The sequence below is a fragment of the Schistocerca nitens genome, chromosome 3 (genome assembly GCF_023898315.1).
Source record: "Schistocerca nitens isolate TAMUIC-IGC-003100 chromosome 3, iqSchNite1.1, whole genome shotgun sequence".
Classification (NCBI taxonomy): Eukaryota; Metazoa; Arthropoda; class Insecta; order Orthoptera; family Acrididae; genus Schistocerca; species Schistocerca nitens.
In genome coordinates this window covers 471,104,721-471,127,894 of record NC_064616.1, presented here as the reverse complement: position 1 = coordinate 471,127,894, position 23,174 = coordinate 471,104,721, and the positions used below count along the sequence as shown (strand labels likewise).

Below are 23,174 nucleotides of genomic sequence, written 5' to 3'. Positions count from 1 at the left end.
CTGGAAAAAGCGTATTACTGAGCTTCTCAAACAGTGAAATTCAGCTACCCTTGCTCTTCATATAATTGCTAATCTTGGAAACAAACTAACTTCCTAAGATATTTTCGATATTTCCACTCAGTAATGTCTTATGGAGTAATTTTCTGGAGTAATTCATCACTCAGAATGGAAGTACTGATTTCACAGAAGCGAGCAGAAAGACTAATATGTTTTGTTCCCTCGCAATCGTCATGTAGCTACCTATTCAAGGAGTTGACCGTTTTAACGGCAGCATCACTGTAGATACATATATATTCACTAACGAAATTCGTTATAAATAATCAGTCACAATCTGAGAAGAACAGTGATGTCAATATTTACAACACTAGAGGCAAAAATGATCTCCATTACCTATGATTAAAACTGTCAGTGGCTCAGAAAGATGTTCAACATGCAGCAACAAAAATCTTTCATCATTTGCCCAATAACGTAAAATGTCTGGCAGGTAGCAAAGTAAGTTTTAAATCCAACATAAACTCATTTCTCCTACTAATCCTTGGTCGAATTTCTGTTTATAAACTGTAAGCCTATAAAAAAATAAAAACTTCTTTTTATGTGTATGAGCAGGACTACAAAATATGTGCATTAATGTTCATACTAATCATGTATGCATATTCTCTAAACTGACCCATTCCACATCATTTTCATAAAAGAATTGTTCAAATGATCTACGGAACACGTAACTAACTAGCTAACTAACTGACTGACTTCAGCGTCCGTGGGCCAGTTTCGGACGTCGAGCAGCAGCCAGGGCGGGCTGTCGTGCCCGGAGAGAAACGGCCGCTACCCCAAGAGCGGGCAGTGCGACGCATACATCCAGTGTGAGGACGGCGTGCCCAGCGAGCAACTGTGCCCGGACGGGCTGCTCTTCAACGCCAAGGCCTCAATCTTCAGCTACCCCTGCCAGTACCCACCCGAGGTGGACTGTGAGGGCCGTTCCCAGACACGTGAGTACCATCCTGTCCCCATCTTCCATTTGCTCGATTCCTATATCTTTTCTCGCTTTCACATATTTGTCTGCCTTCGTGGAACAACACTTACAGGATTTAGGTCCTCGTGGAACTTTCCCAACGTCACCAAACCAATACAGACAATAAAATAAGGATTAAGACGACACAGAGTCCACTACTGTAACATACTGATCGAGGTTACCTTCCGATGACAACAGATGACGCTATTCTCGCACCATTAACGTCAACGTTAAAATGCCCTTCCTACGAACCCTTAAAGTCGGCGTTTCGTTCCACTGAAAGTCTGTGTAAATGTTGCCATTTGAAATGCCTTGCAGAATTTATTGAAGTTTCATTTCGTTCAAGATGAATCACCCTTTATGTCGATCGCCTGAGTACCTGACATGCTATGTAAGTACAAATATTAATTGTAGTTGGCCATCCCGCAAAGTTACACTACTGGACATTAAAATTGCTACACCAAGAAGAAATGCAGATGATAAATCGGTATTAATTGGACAAATATATTATACTAGAACTAACATGTGCTTAGCCGGCCGAAGTGGCCGTGCGGTTAAAGGCGCTGCAGTCTGGAACCGCAAGACCGCTACGGTCGCAGGTTCGAATCCTGCCTCGGACATGGATGTTCTTGATGTCCTTAGGTTAGTTAGGTTTAACTAGTTCTAAGTTCTAGGGGACTAATGACCTCAGAAGTTGAGTCCCATAGTGCTCAGAGCCATTTGAACCATTTGACATGTGCTTACATTTTCACACAATTTGGGTGCATACATCCGAGAAATCAGTACCTAGAACAACCACCCCTGGCCGTAATAACGGCCTTGATACGCCTGGGCATTGAGTCAAACAGAGATTGGATGGCGTGTGCAGGTAAAGCTGCCCATGCAGCTTCAACACGATACCACAGTTTATCAATAGTAGTGACTGGCGTATTGCGACGCATCTAAAATGTAACGTCCACTGTTCAAAGAGCCGTCAGTGCGAACAAGAGGTGACCGAGACGTGTAACCAATGGCACCCCATACCATCACGCCGGGTGATACGCCAGTATGGCGATGACGAATACACGCTTCCAATTTGCGTTCACCGCGATGTCGTCAAACACGGATGCGACCATCATGACGGGCTGCTCTTCAACGCCAAGGCCTCAATCTTCAGCTACCCCTGCCAGTACCCACCCGAGGTGGACTGTGAGGGCCGTTCCCAGACACGTGAGTACCATCCTGTCCCCATCTTCCATTTGCTCGATATCCAGAACCTGGATTCATCCGAAAAAATGACGTTTTGCCATTCGTGCACCCAGGTTCGTCGTTGAGTACACCATCGCAGGCGCTCCTGTCTTTGATGCAGCGTCAAGGGTAACCGCAGCCATGGTCTCCAAGCTGATAGTCCATGCTGCTGCAAACGTCGTCGAACTGTTCGTGCAGATGGTTGTTATCTTGAAAACGTCCCCATCAGTTGGCTCAGGGATCGAGACGTAGTTGCACGATCCGTTACAGCCATGCGGATAAGATGCCTGTCATTTCGACTGCTAGTGATACGAGGTCGTTGGGATCCAGCACGGCGTTCCGTATTACCCTCCCGAACCCACCGATTCCATATTCTGCTAGCAGTCATTGGATCTCGACCAACGCGAGTAGCAATGTCGCGATATGATAAACCGCAATCGCGGTAGGCTACAATCCAACCTTTATCAAAGTCGGAAACGTGATGGTACGCATTTCTGCTCCTTACACGAGGCATCACAACGTTTCACCAGGCAACGTCGGTCAATTGCTGTTTGTGTATGAGAAATCGGTTGGAAACTTTCCTCATGTCAGCACGACAGGTGTCGCTACCGGCGCCAACCTTGTGTGACTGCTCTGAAAAGCTAATCATTTGCATATCACAGCATCTTCTTCCTGTCGGTTAAATTTCGCGTCTGTATCACGTCATCTTCGTGGTGTAGCAATTTTAATGGCCAGTAGTGTATTAAATGCATCTATAGTGTTGAAGGGTGTCACGTAGTGGGCATAAATTACACACATTAGTTCATTATTAACCTTTATCGCAGTACAATGTGAATTATAGTTCAGTGTTAAAACGTTTATAAGGCCGATCAGGAAGAGTCCAGAATAATCATGATTGTTTGTCTGGTTGTGTTTGAGTTTGAACTACATGTAACAAACATGTACACTATAACGGTTATCTCATAGCCGTCGATTACATCACACAAACCCTTCAAACGACGAATTTGGTGCCCCAAGAACACAAACTGTAACAATGACAATGGGGAAAATGTCATCTGGTCAGACAACTCAACTCGCCGTCCCCATTTTTGTGGACGAATGGAAGTATTTCTGCAGAACACCAGGAGAAGCGTGTCACATCGACTGTCTCCGGCCTACTGCGAAGCAGGGCAGAAAGTCAGTAGTAATGTGGGGCACAAAGTGTCGCACCGTGGAGGTCGCTCACTTGTTGTCGTCTATGAGAGGGTTACAGACTGGGATAACGTCATATTCTGAGCGACTATCCTCACCAAATGCTGCAGACTTTGTTCCCTCGTGAGAAAGTAGTGTACCAAGACGACAACGCTATCATGCACACTTCTGGTGTTGTTGAAGACTGGTGTAATGAAGAAGAAGAAGATGATGATGATAATGTTAACACCTCGTGTTGGCTACTCAGTCCCCTGATCTGAATACAATCGAACCTTGTTTTGGAAGACAGTTGCCATATTGATTGCCTCCTTCGAGCATGCTCCCTGAATAAGTGAATGTTTGGCCAAAGGAGTGAGTAAGCATTTTCTGCCCACTGTGCATAGGTTGTGACTGTCAGATCTAAGCTGTAATTCAGGTAAGGGGAGGACCAACAGCCTGCTAATAAAAGATTTTGCTGATTTTCAGTGATATTTATAACATTTTGTCTAACCGTTATCTGCACTCTCTTGTCCTTAGGGTGCTCAGCGCATCATTCTGATATAAATGGAAGACATGGAATGGTGCACTGTCCTGTGGGATGAATAGGTTTTCATAGTGGTGCTGCAGAGGAACTATCTGCTCTATATGATTGCTAGTACTACCCTGTCTCATTCGCTTGTATGGGATGGTGGTAAATGTACCAGATGTCTCCTCTCATTTTACATAAACGTCTTCTACATGAATATACACTGTCCAGTCACATTGACATGACCACCCATCAAAAGCCTGAATAACCACCTTTTACAGCGTGAGACGTGCAGGGAAAGAGTCCATGACATTCTGGGAGGCACTGACAGGCATGTGGAGCCATGCCGACTCAAGTGCCATGGCCAGCTGCGTTAGTTTTCTCGGTTGAGCATCCCTGTTGCCAATAGCGTGATCGAGGTGGTCCCACAGATTCTTGATTGGGCTTAAATCCAAGGAGTTTGGTGGCCAGAGGAGTACACTACACTCATACTAGTGCTCTTCAAACCATGCACATAGACTGCAAGCTGTGTATTATGTTTCTTTGTCCTGCTGGTAGATGTCATCGTGCAAGGGAAAAACGAGCTGCATGTAGTGGTGGATATGATCCCCAAGGATAGATGCATACTAGTGTTGATCCACTGTGCATTCCAAAATGATGAGATCACTCAGAGAATGCCATGCAAAAACATTCCCCAGACCATAACGCTCTGTCCCGGTTGTGGGGTGTTTGCTTTCTGACATTTCACGCCACACATGCCAATGGCCATCTGTGTAATGGAACATAAAAAGCAGTTCACCTGAAAGGACTACCTGTCGCCACTCAGTGGACGTCCAGAGCCATTTTGCCATGCACAGTAAATTCAACCACAGCAGCACACAAACAGTTTACAATCTTAGTCATTTCGGCAATGCTTCCACCCTGGGCCAAAAGTCAATGATCATGCCCTTCTGGATGTCAAATAAATCGTTCCCTTTCTGTATTACAACAATGACTGCACTGTTTTGTGCATCCCCACTTTACATACCCTCCACTGCTAGTGTTGCCACCTGTCGTCTATGAGCGGTTATTGCACGTAGACATCAAACATAGGCAGTGGCCACATTAATGTGACTGAGCTGTACATCATCACCAGCCTGACTGAACTCTGCCATAGCAGACATTTGTCAGCAATTGAGTTAGAGGTAGCTGCTGTGTGCGAATGGAAGTACACCTGTTGCTATGGCATATCAAATGCTTCAGCATGTCACATCAGTGGGAAATCATCACACCTTGTACTGGCCATAGCATGACAATTGATCATACAAGGAGCAAGGCACTCAATATCACTGCTTAGATTTTGGCCAAAGTGTGAGTGCCTGACACATGGGTCACTCCATCTCTGAGGCTATGAAGGCTGGCACAGGACATTTCACATGCTGGCTTGTTGAGAATGTATCACTAATCTTACAACTGAGGGGAAACTGCCAACACCAGAGACAAATGCTATAGGTGATAACGTCTCGATAATAGGGCTCAACAATATGCTGACTTATTGAGAATGTATCACTGAGGGAAATGTATCATCTGAGGGAAAACTGCCACTACCAAAGACAAATGCTGTAGGTGGCAATGTCTCGATGATAGGGCTCAACAATGAACTGACGGGTATCTGTAGCATCCAATTATGGGGTACAGAAGTCACTGTCCCACACATGTACTTCTGATCACATAATGTCACAGGTCTCACAGATTAGCACGGATACAGGAACATATCCACTGCACACTTGAAGCATATATAGTGATACTGGTGTATGTCAATATCACTGTCTGTTGTGATATTTATTGGTGCATGTGACACTGTATGAGTATTTATTTCAAAAATGACACAAGTTGAAGAATCTGGTCTGCCAATATGGAACACTAGTGGTGGAGGTATTCTCATGTGGAGGACTTTTACATTGGTGCCTGTTATAATTCTGTCATTGTGTCTCCCATTGGCATAAGATATAACACCCTACTATTTTACTAATATGCAACCATGAAATTACCTACAGTTTCCTGAAAATACAGCAAGACACTGTGCCATGTCACCCCAGAACTGTGTGATAATGGTTTGAAGAACACTCCATCCACACGAAGGCACTTGAGTGACACCAGGTTACCTGATCTCAGTCCCACTGCACATATTTGGGAAGCAATAAACTGAGATGAACCTGCCTTGGGTCCATGATCTATGGGTAGTGGCTGAGTGTCCATGGATCAGTAATATGCAGTATTGCCAGAACATTGTGAACAACCACCGACAGTTCATATTGAGTGCACAAACTGAGTATGGATACGTCACATGAGATGCTGTGCAATGCAAAGGAATCACTTTACTTCAAATGCACAGAACTAAGGAAGCTGCTAATTTAGTTGCTTTTCAAAAGGAATGAACAATGACAACCTGGTGGCTGGAGAAAATATAATAAAAACAGAGGCTTGGTAGATGTTAATTCATTGCCTTTATTATTGTCTATCAAAAATATACTGATTAGGGAAAAGTGGGTAATAAATAATAAAGAGTTAGTTATCTGAGAAAATTAATGTTTTGTTGCACAACATACACTCCACATCCTTGCAAATGTAGTCTCCAAGCACATAACAAACATTTTTGCCTTTGTTGATTAAATGACAACATCAGTTACAATTGCACTGGTCACCAAAGTATCATCATTGAACCATATAATAATGGAAAATAATTTCCTGATTCCTTGAATTGTGTTTCCTGTCAAATCCTGACAAAGGCCTTATCTGAAACGACCATGTTCCAAAAGCAATGAGGCTGTGGACCGTTAACTATGTAAACATTATTACAACTTGATTTTGTTCCTTTATGAATGCACACTCTCTCCCTTTGATTTTCAAGTAGGATAATCATTCTGACAAAATGTAGCTGATGTCTTTGCCTCCAATGTAGCTGTATATGAATCGAGCTGGATGTTTCTGGATACTGCTAAGTACTAGTCTACAGCTCTTGAATCATCTCCTGAGAATCTAAAGGTATTATATGATCTGTTCATGGGCATCTGGTACCATCTACTTCCAACTATGTACCAATGACTTTCACTCAATGCCACAACATACTGCTGTTGGTTTTTGTGCCAAAGATGACAAACACATTAATAGATGGTTGGTCATAATATCCTTGCTGGTCATTATGTGTCTCATGAGGAAATACTGGGAAGATTAACAATGTGATAACTGTGATTGTGAAATGAAACTCAAAGGATGCAGAAGGCATTTACCCTACTTAACTGAAATATTATGAAATATGACCAGCTTATAAAAGTGGCAGACTGGGTGATGTAGAAAACTATTGGCTCAAATAACTATTATGAATCTTTCATTAAATATTTGGAAAAGCTATAGATAATCACACAGAAGGATAAACTAAAACATATCATTATTTTAGATCGTGAACAAAGATTCAGTGAATGATGTAGTCACAAAATAAGCAAGTGTGTCAACAGCAAGATAACTCTAGTAACTTTTCTGACCAATTAAAGCTTTCACTGCAAGAAGCCATGAGCTTCTTTTGAAAACAGTCTGCACCTTTTTAACAGAATCTGTAAGCTATGTTAAAGTACATAAAATGCAAAGCAATAATGCAGGACATAAATGGAAGGCCATGCACTCACATTTGAAACGGATAAAATATATGTTTCCCAGTAATTAATACTATGTCATAACAACTCCTGTAGCACATAAATTATGTTTCATCAAAAATACATTGAGAACTTTTACTGCATGCAAATGATTTAACAACAGCCACTGATGATTGTAATGAGATTAATGAACTAATCACCTGCACAAAAAATCTCTTGGAACATTTTAAATGTGGCATATTGTCAAAGCTCAATAAAAAATGTTAAAATCTGATATGCAGAGAAAACATTTGTCCTCATAAACCATTTCAGATTTATTGTCACTTCTGCAAATAAAAAAATTGACACATTCACTATTCTTGTATATTTATATTCATTAGTTTTTTAAGCTTAAAGTTGGAATTGTTTGAAGGCTGTTATTATGAACACACTGCGGGAATTAGCTGTCTTCTCACTTGTATTGCTAGTGACTATCATATAAACTGACTGCTAGGGTATAGCCATGTTGGGTATGGAAGGAGAGGAAACAATTTAAACCCACTGTCATGCAAATTGTCCATTTATTGGAATGAAATCTAACTACTATAGGGAGGTTATACAACAAATTAATATACTAGAATGTCATTGGCAATCTGTCAATGGGAGATTATACATATATGCAGAGATGGACAAATGTACACAATGGTCCAGCTATTGTGTCCATGCCAGATACATCTCACCACTCATACAGCCAAAATATGCATACATAAAATGTTCACTCTCTCAGGATAGGAAACCAAAACCCATATGTTACATGGGACATATACATATACAGCAAAAGAAAAAAAATCACAATACCAGTAAACAATTAATGGAGAGTAATAAAATTTCGGGAATATGTTCGTCTGGGTAATGTATTTAAGTGATTAACATTGCGAGATCATAGGTTAATGTAAGTGCAAGAGAAGCCATTGCAAATGTGAAATTCTGGTACATTAATAACCAATGTAACCACCAGACTGTTGAATACACATGCGTAAATGTGCAAGCATTATGTTGTAACAGGTGCCCGATGTCAGTTTGTGGAATGGAGTTCCATGCTTGTTGCAGTGGGTCGATCAATACAGGGACAGTTAATGCTGTTTGTCGATGATGCTAGAGTTGTCATCCAATGACGTTCCATGTGTGCTTGATTGGAGACAGATCTGGTGATCGTGCAGGCCAAGGCAACATGTTGACACTATGTAGAACATGTTGGGTTACATTACTAGTATAACCACGAGAGTGCTCCTGCAGACGGGTTGGATGCAGGGCCTCAGCTAACCTCCTTCTATCCAAAACTCACAGCGAGGCAGAATCAGGTTTCATCAGAAAACACAACAGATCTCCACCCTGCCCTCCAATGAGCTCTTGCTCGACACCACTGAAGCCGCAAATGCCGGTGGTTTGGGGTCAGTGGAATGCATGCTACAGGGGACCTGTCTCAGTACTGTCCTTGACGTAAACAATTAGTAACAGTTCATTGTGTCACTATGGTGTCAACTACTGCTCAGATTGCTGTTGCGGATGCAGTATGATGTGCCAGTCATACGCCAAACATGATGGTCTTCCTTCTCGGTAGTGCCATGTAACCATTCAGAGCCTAGTCTTCTTGTGACCATACATTCTCATGTACACCACTGCAGCAATCATGTTCAGTGGCTATATTCCTGCCAAGTGTCTCTGCAATATCATAGAAGGAACATCCAGCTTCTCGTAGCTCTTTTACATAACCTCGTTCAAACTCAGTGAAGTGCTGAAAACGGCATCGTTAGTCACCTTAAAGGCGTTCTTGACTAACATCAACTCACCACATCCATTACAGTGTTTGTTTAAAGCAAACCTGATATGCATCCTCATAGGGGTGAGACTAGTGCTACTTTTATGTGACTGGTGCAAAATTTGAATAGACATCATATTTCAGACGTAATAACATACCTACCAACTTTTGTTTGTTCATATCACACAGCTCCTTCTTGGTGTCGCAATTTTTTTTTCAGTGAACTTACACCTATACATGGAGAACATGAAGTACAATATTTTGATCCCAGCATTATTAGATAGAGGTACCGTTTACATACAGATTACATCTACACAAAGAAAACAGGGTCTAATACTATGAGCATAGCAACACTAAATGGTTCACAGCATGGATGTCCATCTACCGTAGTGGGCTAGATGCACACTGGTGTTTGCACACTGCAGGGGTGTACACATCAAATCTATATATACATACGAAATCACAATGTACTTCGGGTCTCTTACCACACGAGTCTAAACTCTCAGGTGAATGTGAAAGGTAATAACAGAATAGATACATGGTGCATGCAGCTAACTATCAGTGCACACAAACTGACATTAATAGAGACAATGTTATTTCACACATATAGATAGGCGACTTATGAAGAGTTTATAAGGATTCATGAGCATACTCATGTGGGCATATGCTGCACCATTTAGCATGCTCTGGAGGGCACTGGACTACTGTCCTCACTAGTATTAATGTTGGTAGTAATTGAGAAGCAGTTTCTGGTGTTGCACCTGGAATAACTGTCAGGGTAAGGGGTCAGTGCGTGCCCTGATATTTAAATAAGGTAGGCCCATTAGTTCTCCATGATAAAGTAAGTAGCCTGTAATACTCATGCTGCTTAGTCACACAAAACTGAATTACCTGTGGATGGTCTTCTGAGTGCTCATACATCTATCTGGGAGCACAGTGCAGCAAGCCATTAAGTCCCATTGTCACTCAATTATACACTCCTGGAAATTGAAATAAGAACACCGTGAAATCATTGTCCCAGGAAAGGGAAACTTTATTGACACATTCCTGGGGTCAGATACATCACATGATCACACTGACAGAACCACAGGCACATAGACACAGGCAACAGAGCATGCACAATGTCGGCACTAGTACAGTGTATATCCACCTTTCGCAGCAATGCAGGCTGCTATTCTCCCATGGAGACGATCGTAGAGATGCTGGATGTAGTCCTGTGGAATGGCTTGCCATGCCATTTCCACCTGGCGCCTCAGTTGGACCAGCGTTCGTGCTGGACGTGCAGACCGCGTGAGACGACGCTTCATCCAGTCCCAAACATGCTCAATGGGGGACAGATCCGGAGATCTTGCTGGCCAGGGTAGTTGACTTACACCTTCTAGAGCACGTTGGGTGGCACGGGATACATGCGGACGTGCATTGTCCTGTTGGAACAGCAAGTTCCCTTGCCGGTCTAGGAATGGTAGAACGATGGGTTCGATGACGGTTTGGATGTACCGTGCACTATTCAGTGTGCCCTCGACGATCACCAGTGGTGTACGGCCAGTGTAGGAGATCGCTCCCCACACCATGATGCCGGGTGTTGGCCCTGTGTGCCTCGGTCGTATGCAGTCCTGATTGTGGCGCTCACCTGCACGGCGCCAAACACGCATACGACCATCATTGGCACCAAGGCAGAAGCGACTCTCATTGCTGAAGACGACACGTCTCCATTCGTCCCTCCATTCACGCCTGTCGCGACACCACTGGAGGCGGGCTGCACGATGTTGGGGCGTGAGCGGAAGACGGCCTAACGGTGTGCAGGACCGTAGCCCTGCTTCATGGAGACGGTTGCGAATGGTCCTCGCCGATACCCCAGGAGCAACAGTGTCCCTAATTTGCTGGGAAGTGGCGGTGCGGTCCCCTACGGCACTGCGTAGGATCCTACGGTCTTGGCGTGCATCCGTGCGTCGCTGCGGTCTGGTCCCAGGTCGACGGGCACGTGCACCTTCCGCCGGCCACTGGCGACAACATCGATGTACTGTGGAGACCTCACGCCCCACGTGTTGAGCAATTCGGCGGTACGTCCACCCGGCCTCCCGCATGCCCACTATACGCCCTCGCTCAAAGTCCGTCAACTGCACATAAGGTTCACGTCCACGCTGTCGCGGCATGCTACCAGTATTAAAGACTGCGATGGAGCTCCGTATGCCACGGCAAACTGGCTGACACTGACGGCGGCAGTGCACAAATGCTGCGCAGCTAGCGCCATTCGACGGCCAACACCGCGGTTCCTGGTGTGTCCGCTGTGCCATGCGTGTGATCATTGCTTGTACAGCCCTCTCGCAGTGTCCGGAGCAAGTATGGTGGGTCTGACACACCGGTGTCAATGTGTTCTTTTTTCCATTTCCAGGAGTGTACATTGCACAGATCACTCACTGCCAGTGTCCGGGGTATCACTTGCTCAGCATTCATGCGCGAAGTGTTGGTCATGGTGTAAATTCTTCTGGCCACACTTTCTGCTGGGAAAAAACCCGCCTACACCAAAGACGTGGCTGGAGATTGACTCATGTTGTGCTAGGATGCTTGACACATACGAACAGTTTGGCGTGTGTTCTCATGTCTTCTGCTGTAGCATTTGTGTTGTCTGATTGAGTGGCAGGTGCAAACATTGGGGAGCACACACCACAATACAAAGGAAATGAGACGTGAATCAAACTAAATGCTTCCATGTCATACACACTAGTTCTTCATGTTGTGTCTATTTCAGAAAGCATAGACACAATGAGGTAGCTAGGTGCACGCTAAACTAACGCAGACGGGCTTGAAGTTCTGGAACATGAGACTTATTAATGAATAAGAAGAAAAGTACATATAGGTTTGTTACTTAACTTTTAATGAATCCTTGGAATACATCTCTCTTGAATATTCGTTAGCTATAAGCACTGATACAAATGGCGCCTTGCTAGGTAGTAGCTATGGACTAAGCTGAAGGCTATTCACTCTGTCTCTCGGCAAATGAGAGGAAAGCTTCGTACGTCTGGTCGCAAGCTATGTAGTCCGTACAACTGGGGCGAGGTCTAGTCCGTGTCTTGTGACCTGCCATGTGGTGGCGCTAGGTTTGCGATTACACAGTGGCGACACGCGGGTCCGACATGTACTACAGGACCGCGGCCGATTTAAGTTACCACCTAGCAAGTGTGGTGTCTGGCGGTGACACCACATTCCTCCCCCGCAAATCGGCGAACGGTCGTGAGATAAGGCTTCCGCCCGCCGTGGGGAGGACCCCATGTTGACGTATGCGATGAGGTGGGGAGCCTAACAACAGGCGAGGCTGTGCCACCCGCACCCGGCCATTCGGTCTGAGGGGAGCTAGGAAACGCCTGCAAACCTAGTCCAGGGTGCACGTCAACATGAGGTGTATGCGCACGTAAGGAGACAAGAGGGGCCGAAGGGTCGACCTCCATGTGGTCGGAGCACCCGACGGGCGAAGACGACATCTGGTCCGGAGCGGGCAAGAGGTCCATGGCGGAGGACGGCTGGTCACGGGAAGCGAGCGGCGTCGCGTGACCCAGGGAGGCGCCAGGCGGCTGCAGCGAAGCGTCCGCTGCGGGCGGCGCCGGCGGCGGCTGCGGCGGCGGCGGCGCGACGCCATGAGGCAAAATGGAAGGCAGCGTTGGTAACACCTGGGGATGAGGCGAGCCAGTAGATGGGTCCCCAAGGCGCTGACCGGACGGCTCCGTCGCTGAAAGCAGACGGGGAGCGGCAGAACCCAGGCGACGACAGAGGCGCAGCTGATTGAGATGCCGACGCACCTCACCAGAGGCCCCCAAAACCAAATACATCGCGCGGCCGAGGCAGCGAAGAATGCGCCCTGCGAGCCAACGCCGTGAACCGCGATAGTTGCGATAATAGACAACGTCGCCAGGAGCAAAAACCGGAGTCTGCCGCTGCACAGGAACCTGATGCGGCGGATGCAGCAAAGACATCAGGGTGCGATGAGATCGACGATGGAGCAACTCAGCCGGCGAGCGACCATCGCGGGGCTGAGAGCGATACGAAGACAAAAAGAGCAATAATGCGTCCTCCCGAGAATGCGACTCTTTCAATTTCAACATCTGTGACTTGAAAGTCCGGACCAATCGTTCAGCGGCACCGTTTGACTGAGGCGAAAACGGCGCGGAAGTCAGATGTTGAATACCATTGGCCTTGCAGAATGACTGAAATTCTGCGGACATGAATTGTGGGCCATTGTCGGAAACAATAGTCTGCGGAAGACCCTCAATGCAAAAGATAGCAGACAAGGCTTGGATTGTGGCAGAAGACGTCGTGGAAGACATCCGGACAACAAAAGGAAAATTACTGAAAGCATCAACCACAACCAACCATCGAGCATTCCAGAATGGACCAGCAAAATCAATGTGCAAGCGTTGCCAAGGGGAAGTGGCTTTCGGCCATGCAAAGAACTTCCGCGGCGGTGCGGAGTGTTGTTCGGCACACGCCACACAAGAGGAGCACATATTTGTAATCGCAGCATCGATTCCGAACCAAGTACAGTGCTGACGAGCAAGTTGTTTCGTACGCACTATACCCCAATGTCCTTGGTGAAGAAGCTTTAAGACAGAGGACTGCAACGAACGTGGGACCACGACTCGGGATTGATCATTATCCGAACGCAACAACAAAACACCACGTCGCACAAAAAGTCTCTCCTTGTGAGCAAAAAAACGGCGAACCAAAGGATCCGCGATCCGTGACTTTGACAAGGGCCATTGCGTATCAACAAAACGCAAAACAGTAGCAAGGACAGGGTCAGCAGCAGTGGCTGTAGCTACACGACGAAAATCAATCGGAAACGATGCGACCACGTCATTGGTTTCTGAATCAATGAACATGCAAGCAAGTTCGGAAGAATCGAATGCTTTATCCTCAGCAACTGGCAAACGGGACAACGCATCAGCGTTTCCGTGCTTAGCAGTGGACCGATACAAGATATCGTAGCGGTACTGCGAGAGAAAAAGTGACCAGCGAATGAATTTCTGCGCTGTACGCGGAGGTACAGGCTTGTTCGGATGAAAAAGCGATGTCAAAGGTTTGTGGTCCGTGATGATGGTAAAGTGACGACCATACAAGAAGTCATGGAACTTGGTAACACCAAACACGAGAGCTAAAGCTTCTTTCTCTATCTGTGAATAATTTCTTTGCGCAGATGAGAGCAATTTGGACGCAAAGGCAATAGGGCGATCATGCGAGCCATCTTTGTGCGCAAGCACAGCACCGATCCCGAAATCCGATGCATCTACCATCAACAAAAGAGGTTTTCGGGGATCGAATGGCGTAAGGCAAGTATTTGAAAGTAACGCCGATTTCAACTGGCGAAAGGCGCGTTCGCATTCCGTCGTCCAGACGAACGGAACACCTTTACGGCGTAAGCGATGAAGCGGAGCTGAAATGGAAGAAGCATTTCGCAGAAATTTGTTATAATAATTAATTTTACCCAGCACACTCTGTAGCTGTTTCAAATTCTGCGGAGCAGGTAAGTCCTGTATGGCACGGAGGTGCTCTGGACTCGGATGTATACCTTGGGCATTTATGACATGCCCCAGGTAGGGTAAGTCCCGAGCAAAAAACACACATTTGTCCTTCCTCAAGCGAAGACCATTCTGACGCAAGACCTGAAATAATGTTCGGAGATTTTGCAAATGTTCGGCTTCTGTCTTTCCTGAGATCACAATATCGTCCAGATAGTTCGCAGCAGTAGGGACCGACGCACAAAGAGTTTGTAAATATTGCTGAAACAAAGCAGGGGCGGATGCACACCCGAATGGCAGTCTTTTGAAGCGATACAAGCCAAGATGCGTGTTTACCACCAAGACGCGCTGGGATTCTTCGTCCACAGGTATCTGCAAGTACGCATCTGCTAGGTCCAATTTGGAAAAATATTTTCCCGGGCACAGTTTGTCAAAAAGATCTTCCGGGCGGGGCAAAGGAAAAGTAGCAGTCACAAGTTGAGGATTCACAGTTGCCTTGAAGTCCACACAAAGTCTCAGTTTACCGGAAGGTTTTGGCAAAATTACTAAGGGTGAGGCCCAGAGAGAAGCCTGCACACGTTCAATTACACCTTGAGATTCTAAATCGGCTAATGTTCTTGCGACCTCATCACGCAATGCGTGCGGAACATTGCGCGCTCTGAAAAATTTTGGTTGCGCGTTGTCTTTCAGTTCCAAATGCGCTTCATAGTTCTTAGCGCAACCAAGGCCCGGTGCAAAAATGTCTGCAAATTCTTCACAAAGACTAGAAACACTGGCGGAAGGCACAGTCTGATTCACTGATAGGACCTGATTTACTATAGACAAATTAAACAATTGAAACAAATCTAAACCAAACAAGTTCACTGCAGTAGAAGAACGAAGAACGTAAAATGACACAAGTTTTGTTTGTCCCTTGTATGTTGCAAGAAGGCTGCACTGTCCTAACACAGGTATATGCTGTCCTGAGTAACTAGTTAACTTAACATTTGCGGCACGCAATGGCGGTTTGCCCAGTTGTTTGTACGTGTCGTGATTAATCAATGAAACTGCAGCTCCGGTATCGAGCTGGAATGGTATCACTTTGCCTTCAAAGTCTAAGTCCACAAAAAGTTTATTGTCCTGCTGACGACAAGAGCGACTGTCACGTGCAATTTGAACTGATACAGGTACAGAAGCACTTGCGACTTTACGGGATTTCCGGCGACGTCGACGCACACTTGTGGTGGGACGAACACAGCCACTGTTAGCTAAAGTGTCACTGGACGGGTGGGAATGAACTGCATGAATGTCCATGGGCGAAGGTCCACGAGCCTGATTGTCCTGGGGTCGATTCCGGCGCAAAGCAAAAGGCCTGGAATTATTGTGATTGTCGGATCTGAACTTTTTCTGGCAAACACTTTGAACATGTCCCTTCGTGTGACAGTAAAAGCAAATAGCTTGGCGTGACGGGCAATTTTCACGCGAATGTCTAGTTGCACACCGCGGGCATGATTTCACTGCAGTTGCTTGCTTACGCGGCGCACGTGTTTGCAAGGTAGGCTGCCGCTGCTGTGCGGACGGGCGCGAGGGCCGTGTAGCGTCCCGGGCAGCGCGGCCGGCGGGCCGGTTAATGTGACACACGGCTGGCGAAGTTTCAAATGAGTCCTGAGCAAAGTCAAGTGTGTCTTGCCTATCCAATATGTCTATCACTTGTTGAAGGGAGGGATTAACTAGTTTCAAAATCTGTTCCCTTATGCGAACATCAGAAACGTTCTGTGCTATTGCATCACGCACCATAGTATCTGAATAAGAGAGGCCACAGTCACATTCAAAGGCACACTCCCTAGTAAGTCCTTGCAAAGTTGCAACCCACTCCCTATTAGTCTGACCGGCCGTACGTTTTGTACGAAAGAACGTATACCGTCGTGCAACTACATTAACTGTTTCTTTGAAATAGGCATCTAAAGCAGACAAAATTTCTTCGTAGGACAGAGTTGCTACGTCGCGTCGGGGAAACAATGTCACTATCACACGGTAGGTAGACACACCGACACAAGAAAGCAAAAACGGCTGCCGCTCTTTACCTTGAATTCTGTATGCTGCTAGGTGAAAGTTGAACTGGCGAGACCACTCTTGCCAGGTCTCGTCGGCCGCCACGTATGGCCGAAATGGAGGTGCAACAGCGTTTTGTGGCAGCGGTAGCGAAGAAGCGGCGGCTGCCGCATCGTTTTGCAGCGCACGTTGACCCTGGACGAGCTGTCCAAGGGCTTCCAATAACGCCTGCGTCTGCTGATTCTGCAAGCGAAAAAATTCGGACAGTACATCTGGAGATTGTGGCGAAGCCATGACACAAACGAATTAATACAAACTCTTTTACTCGTCGCCAAATAATGTTGTGTCTATTTCAGAAAGCATAGACACAATGAGGTAGCTAGGTGCACGCTAAACTAACGCAGACGGGCTTGAAGTTCTGGAACATGAGACTTATTAATGAATAAGAAGAAAAGTACATATAGGTTTGTTACTTAACTTTTAATGAATCCTTGGAATACATCTCTCTTGAATATTCGTTAGCTATAAGCACTGATACAAATGGCGCCTTGCTAGGTAGTAGCTATGGACTAAGCTGAAGGCTATTCACTCTGTCTCTCGGCAAATGAGAGGAAAGCTTCGTACGTCTGGTCGCAAGCTATGTAGTCCGTACAACTGGGGCGAGGTCTAGTCCGTGTCTTGTGACCTGCCATGTGGTGGCGCTAGGTTTGCGATTACACAGTGGCGACACGCGGGTCCGACATGTACTACAGGACCGCGGCCGATTTAAGTTACCACCTAGCAAGTGTGGTGTCTGGCGGTGACACCACACTTCACAAATACACTCTACTATAAATTACTACACTAGACTAACAGTTTACTGATATATGTGAGTATACAGAAACTCGTAACTTTAACAATTTAGAATGTAGTATTAAAAATGGTTTCAGAGTAAATTCTTTTATTTTATAATGGAAGATTTGTGAAAGCTTGTAAGACATAGAGATTTTTTTTTTTTGGAAGTAATATAGGCAGTTCCTTTGTGCCGATATTTTAACTGCATAGGATATTAATTCACTTAGCAAGTACATTTACTTAATGTATAATTATAGCATTAAATAAGTTACTATAGCCTAATGACTACGCTTGACATGATACATGACTGTAATAATAAAGACACTCGAGGTTAATACACTGTATCTGATCAATGTAACAGAAAATATTTACTTACAGCTAGTTTTACTAAATTATATTGAAATATCAGGAATGAAATAATGTACATGTTTCTTTCTTTAATTTTACTTTTCTCGTATGCAGAGCCTGCTCAAGCAAATGAACGATGTCCTCGCCAGTTTGGATACTATAAGATGGGTGACTCTTCACATTGTGGGCAATTTATGAACTGTGTGGGAGGACGTGGTTTTGTTTTTGACTGTCCTGAAGGTCTAGCATTCAACCCTGAGTTACTACGGTGTGAATGGCCAGATCAGGTCAAAGATTGTGATGCTGAGGGTATGTAAAAACTTGTAAGATACCAACTAAAACTTAAAATGTATGTTCATGTGTCACAATTTTGATAAATATGAGAGGCATTTCCAAGGAGAAGTCAAGTATTTTACAGTAAATTTGATAGTTTCAGTCCCCTTCCTATAGGAAACAATGTACCAGGTATTCCATGAGTTTTTGCCATCAAAATTCATTTCAGAGTCTTGAGAGTATAAAGTACAGTCTTGGACAACAGGACAGGTCAATGTTGGAGTCATGTTTAGAACACTGAGGCTAAAAACAAAACCTTGTACATGCATGCAGTCACACTAAGCGTTGTCTAATTCAGGAACAGAAATCTCCCATTATAAATACTTTCATGTTATCTTGAGAAACCAACTGGAAGTAATTTCTGTGTGTCTCCCATTCAATTCAGTTCAATTCAATTCAATTTTTATTATCACATAACATGCCTTATACAATCAAAGATTGTGACATAGATGACTTGTCAGTTTTACACTATATATAACAATACTAAAAATAGACAATAAACTAATAATATACATGGTGTAACATCTTCAAAGAGGTATTTTAATTACAATTATAATGCATTGTTACCATTCATGAAATCTTCTACACTATAGTAACATTTATCTTTCATATATTTTTCCAGGTCTCTTTTGGTACCTTTTACATTTGGGTCATCCATATCTTTCCATATTTTATTTACAAATTTCATGCCCATATAGTATGGGGTTTTTTCATATGATTTTAAATGGTGGGTAGGTAACATGTAGCTCGTTCTATGTCTAGTATCATATTGATGCAAGAAGAAGTTGCCCTCAAAAAGTTGTGGGTTTCTTTTCGTGAAAGTGAGAGTTTCATAGATGTATATGCTTGGAATGCTCATTAGATCCAGTTTTACAAATAAAGGTTTGCAGTGTTGCTTTGATTTTGCTCCCACCATTGCTCGGAGGATTCTTTTTTGTAGTCTAAAAGCTCTAAGTAAATTTGTTTTTTCAGACCCCCAGAAAATTATACTATACCTAATGACTGAAACAAAATATGCATTATATACAGTTTTTCTTACAGCTAAATCAGTAATACTATACAAGATATTCATAATATATACAAGGCTATTCAGTCGACCCAGTATGTTGTCCACATGGCGACTCCATAACAGGTTTTTATTGACTAACACGCCAAGGAATTTGACACAGTCTGCAGTCTCTAACTTTTTGTCCATATACCTTATTTCACTTATAGACTGTGCAGATTGTTTTGTGATAAAATGAACAATTTCTGTTTTTGTAAAATTTAATGTCAAGTTATTGTTTTTGACCCATGCCTCCACTTCCCCAAGTGTTTGTTCAATATGACGAATTAGATCTACCTCATTTTTACAACAGACTACAGCTGTTGAGTCATCTGCATAGAGGATAGTATCAGACTGGACCTGACATGGCATATCATTAATATAATATAGAAAAAGCAGTGGCCCTAATATTGAACCTTGTGGAACATCTAATTGAGTGTTTTTCCAGCCAGAGAGAAATTTCTTGCCGTTGATGTTAATAAGTACTCTTTGTTTTCTGTTTGCCAAGTATGATGACATCCAGCTAAAAGATTTGCCTTGAAAATTATAGCATGCCAATTTTTGGAGAAGCAGGTCATGATTTACCATGTCAAAGGCTTTGGACAGGTCACAAAAGATGCCTGACACACACATTCTATCATCAAGACATCTGCTGACTTTTGTGACTAATTCATTTATTGCATGGATTGTGCTGCGGCCTTTTCTGAAACCATATTGATTGCCTAAGATAATGCTGTTAGATGAATTGTGATTTTCAATCTGATCACATGCAGCTCTTTCAAATATTTTTGAGAAAATTGGTAACAGTGAGATTGGCCTATAGTTGCCCAATCCACCTTTTTTGCCTTTTTTTATGTATGGGCCAAGCTTCTGCATATTTTAATCGATCTGGGAAACATCCCTCATCATATGATTGGTTGATTATGAAAGAGAGTGGATATGCAATACTGTGACGGACTATTTTTATTATTTCAATGGGGACCTCATCCCACCTCGCAGATTTTGAATTTTTTAGGGACATTATGATTTTGATGACATCTGAGATGGAAACATGAGAAAACTTAAAACATGTGCAATTGCTATCTGTCATATTGGGCTTTGTATTTGGTGGTGAACAGTCACCAAATTTGTTACAGTTTATGAAAAAGTCATTGAATGATTCACAAATGGCACTGGGTTCTGTAACAGCTCTACCATTTATCACTATTTTAGAAGGGCATTTTCTCTCTGCCTCACTGCCAACTTCACTTCTTATAACAGACCAAACAGCTTTTGATTTGTTTTTTGCATTTGAAATGAAGTCGTTATTTGCAGTAAGTTTTGCTAGTTTAACTATTTTGTCAAATGTTTTTTGTATGTGCTTACATACTTAAGAAATTGAGGGCTTCGATTTACTTTTGCCTCCATATGCAGTTTCCTCTTAGTAGCACTAGACACTCTAATTCCTTTTGTTACCCAGGATCTACTTTTTTGGGACCTGGTCCTCATTGTTACAAAAGGGAAGCATTCATTGAATATACCCAAGAATTCAGTTAAAAAGTTATTGTAATTGTCACTTGTGGAAGTGTGTTTGCTGACTGTCCACTTGGTTTGGCTTAGTTTTTTGCAAAATACTTCCACATTTTCTTGACTGAAATTCCTACATCTTTTTGTTGTGCAGACTGAATTTTGCTTCGGTAGTGATACAAATAGTGCTTTATGGTCTGATACTCCTAAATCTGGAAGAAACTTTTCTTTTACATAATAATTATAACTATTTACAATATTGTCAATACATGTTGCAGAGCTTGCTGTAATTCTTGTATACTGATCGAAATTGAGATTTAGCCCATTTGTGGCTACCAGGTTCTTTAAGTGTGAAGAAAATTTGTCATCAGTCCTTACATCTATGTTGAAGTCAGCACATATAACCACTTTCTTGTACAGTTTCTCACATTTTAATTTATGTAGCAATGTATCAAACTTATCTAAAAATACAGAGCTTATATGGTACCCAGGGGTGCGATATATGTTGATAATTAGTGTGTTATACTCTTTAAGTTCTATACAACAACTTTCAAATGTGCCTTCTTCATTCAGATGGCTAAAATTCTGTCTGATATCATAGTCTACCGTGGAATGAACTAGTATGCAAGAGCCTCCATACCCATTGGTCCTACAAAAGCTGGTAGCCAGTTTACAACCTGTAAGTTTATTTAGGAGACTGATATTTTCAGATTTTAGCCAATGTTCATTAAGGCATATTACTTTCAGATTGTTTCACACTTTATAGCAAAATTTCTATATCATAAATCTTCCTGATCATTCCTTCAGACAGACCTCTTATGTTCAAGTGCATAACGAAATTACTACTGCATATATTATTAGGTAGAGGGTCTTTAAAACTAATTTGACTATAAAGTAACGGAATGTCCACCTGAGTGTTGACTGCTTGTTCTGGATTCGTTGTATTGGGCCAAATTCGGATAGAACTGGCCCCCTTCATCAGTTTCCCTGTGTGTGAGCATCTGTATGATGAGTAGGTACAGTTTTCTTGACGATAATTTCAGTCTTTGCTATATGTTCTGAGGCTGGTTCTGGCACCGTCTCATCTTCTGGACGTGATGTTCCTGTTTTGAGCTGGCGCTGTGGCTGCGATTTTGAAATTGTTTTTCGTTTATCCATTTCCTTGGTCGAAACTGGTTGCACAGCAATTGGTTTTCTTGCAACGTCGTCGTCTTTTTGTATTAATTTTGCTAGCATTTTGCCAACGTATGACTTGCCAGCGTTATTATAATGTAGTCCATGTTTCGTAAACAAATCTCTTGCATCTGGAAGATCAAGAAATGTTACATTTTGTTGGGACTAGCATATTTTGCAGAACTGTCTGTTTACTTTTGCAAGCTCCAGATTTACGATGGAATTGTCTTGCAGGTCGTATCTGTGAGGCAAACTAGTAACTAAGATGTTCGGAACTTTCAGATCAAGTAATGTAGTTTTTAAACACTGGGTCGCATGTTTACTCTCACTTCTGTATACATCATTACTTCCACCCATGATTATGACGGCATCATTCTTAGATAGCTCATTAAGTGAGTTGCTGCTCTTAATTATCTCAGTCAAAGGTGCACTGGGTTTCGTCATACCTGTTGCCGTGAATAACGTACTGTACTCATTTATTTTTTCGGCAATTTTCTTGGCGTGGCTATCACCAAGTACAAAAACTCGTCGTTTGATGTTCACTGGTTTATTTTTCGTATTAGATGTTTTCTTGGCTGCGCACTCGATTGGAAGTTTCGTCACTGATTTTTGTTCGTCATTGTTCTTTGTCTTATCACAGTCTTCGTCTAGTGCTGTGAATTTATTTGCTAGCGGTATCGCCGGAACTGTACTCACTGTCTGTTTGTTTGTTTTTTTCGGCAAACGCCATGTTTTTTGCGCAGAACGACGGTTAACAACACTGTCTTGTGCTAGACGATGATCTCGCTCTATCTCTTTGTATTTCGTTTCCAGTTCTTGATATTTCTGCCGAAGTTCTTCATATTTCGTATTTATAGTCATTAAATCCTCTGTAGTCACACTTATTACTTTTTCTTTTGATTTTATCGTGTCCATTACCTCGTTTTTCGTGACACTCACAACGCACTGACGGCATGTCCAGTCATGTTCGTCTTTTATATATTTTAGATTCACTTTAACACATTTGTCGTGATACCACGACCTGCACTGGATGCA

The 23,174-nt window shown here is 43.4% G+C and overlaps 1 protein-coding gene across 2 annotated transcripts in view; it reads left to right on the top strand.

Moving 5' to 3' along the window:
• The window catches only part of LOC126249627 (protein obstructor-E-like), a 123,036-nt gene that overhangs the window by 81,804 nt on the left and 18,058 nt on the right, over window positions 1–23,174 (top strand). Inside the window, exons 2-3 of one of the 2 annotated variants that reach the window (XM_049951299.1) lie at window positions 753–986; window positions 18,197–18,391. In XM_049951299.1, coding sequence (XP_049807256.1) covers window positions 753–986; window positions 18,197–18,391 — 429 coding nt within the window. The remainder of the gene's footprint in view (window positions 1–752; window positions 987–18,196; window positions 18,392–23,174) is intronic. The other variant, XM_049951300.1, reaches the window with a different exon arrangement.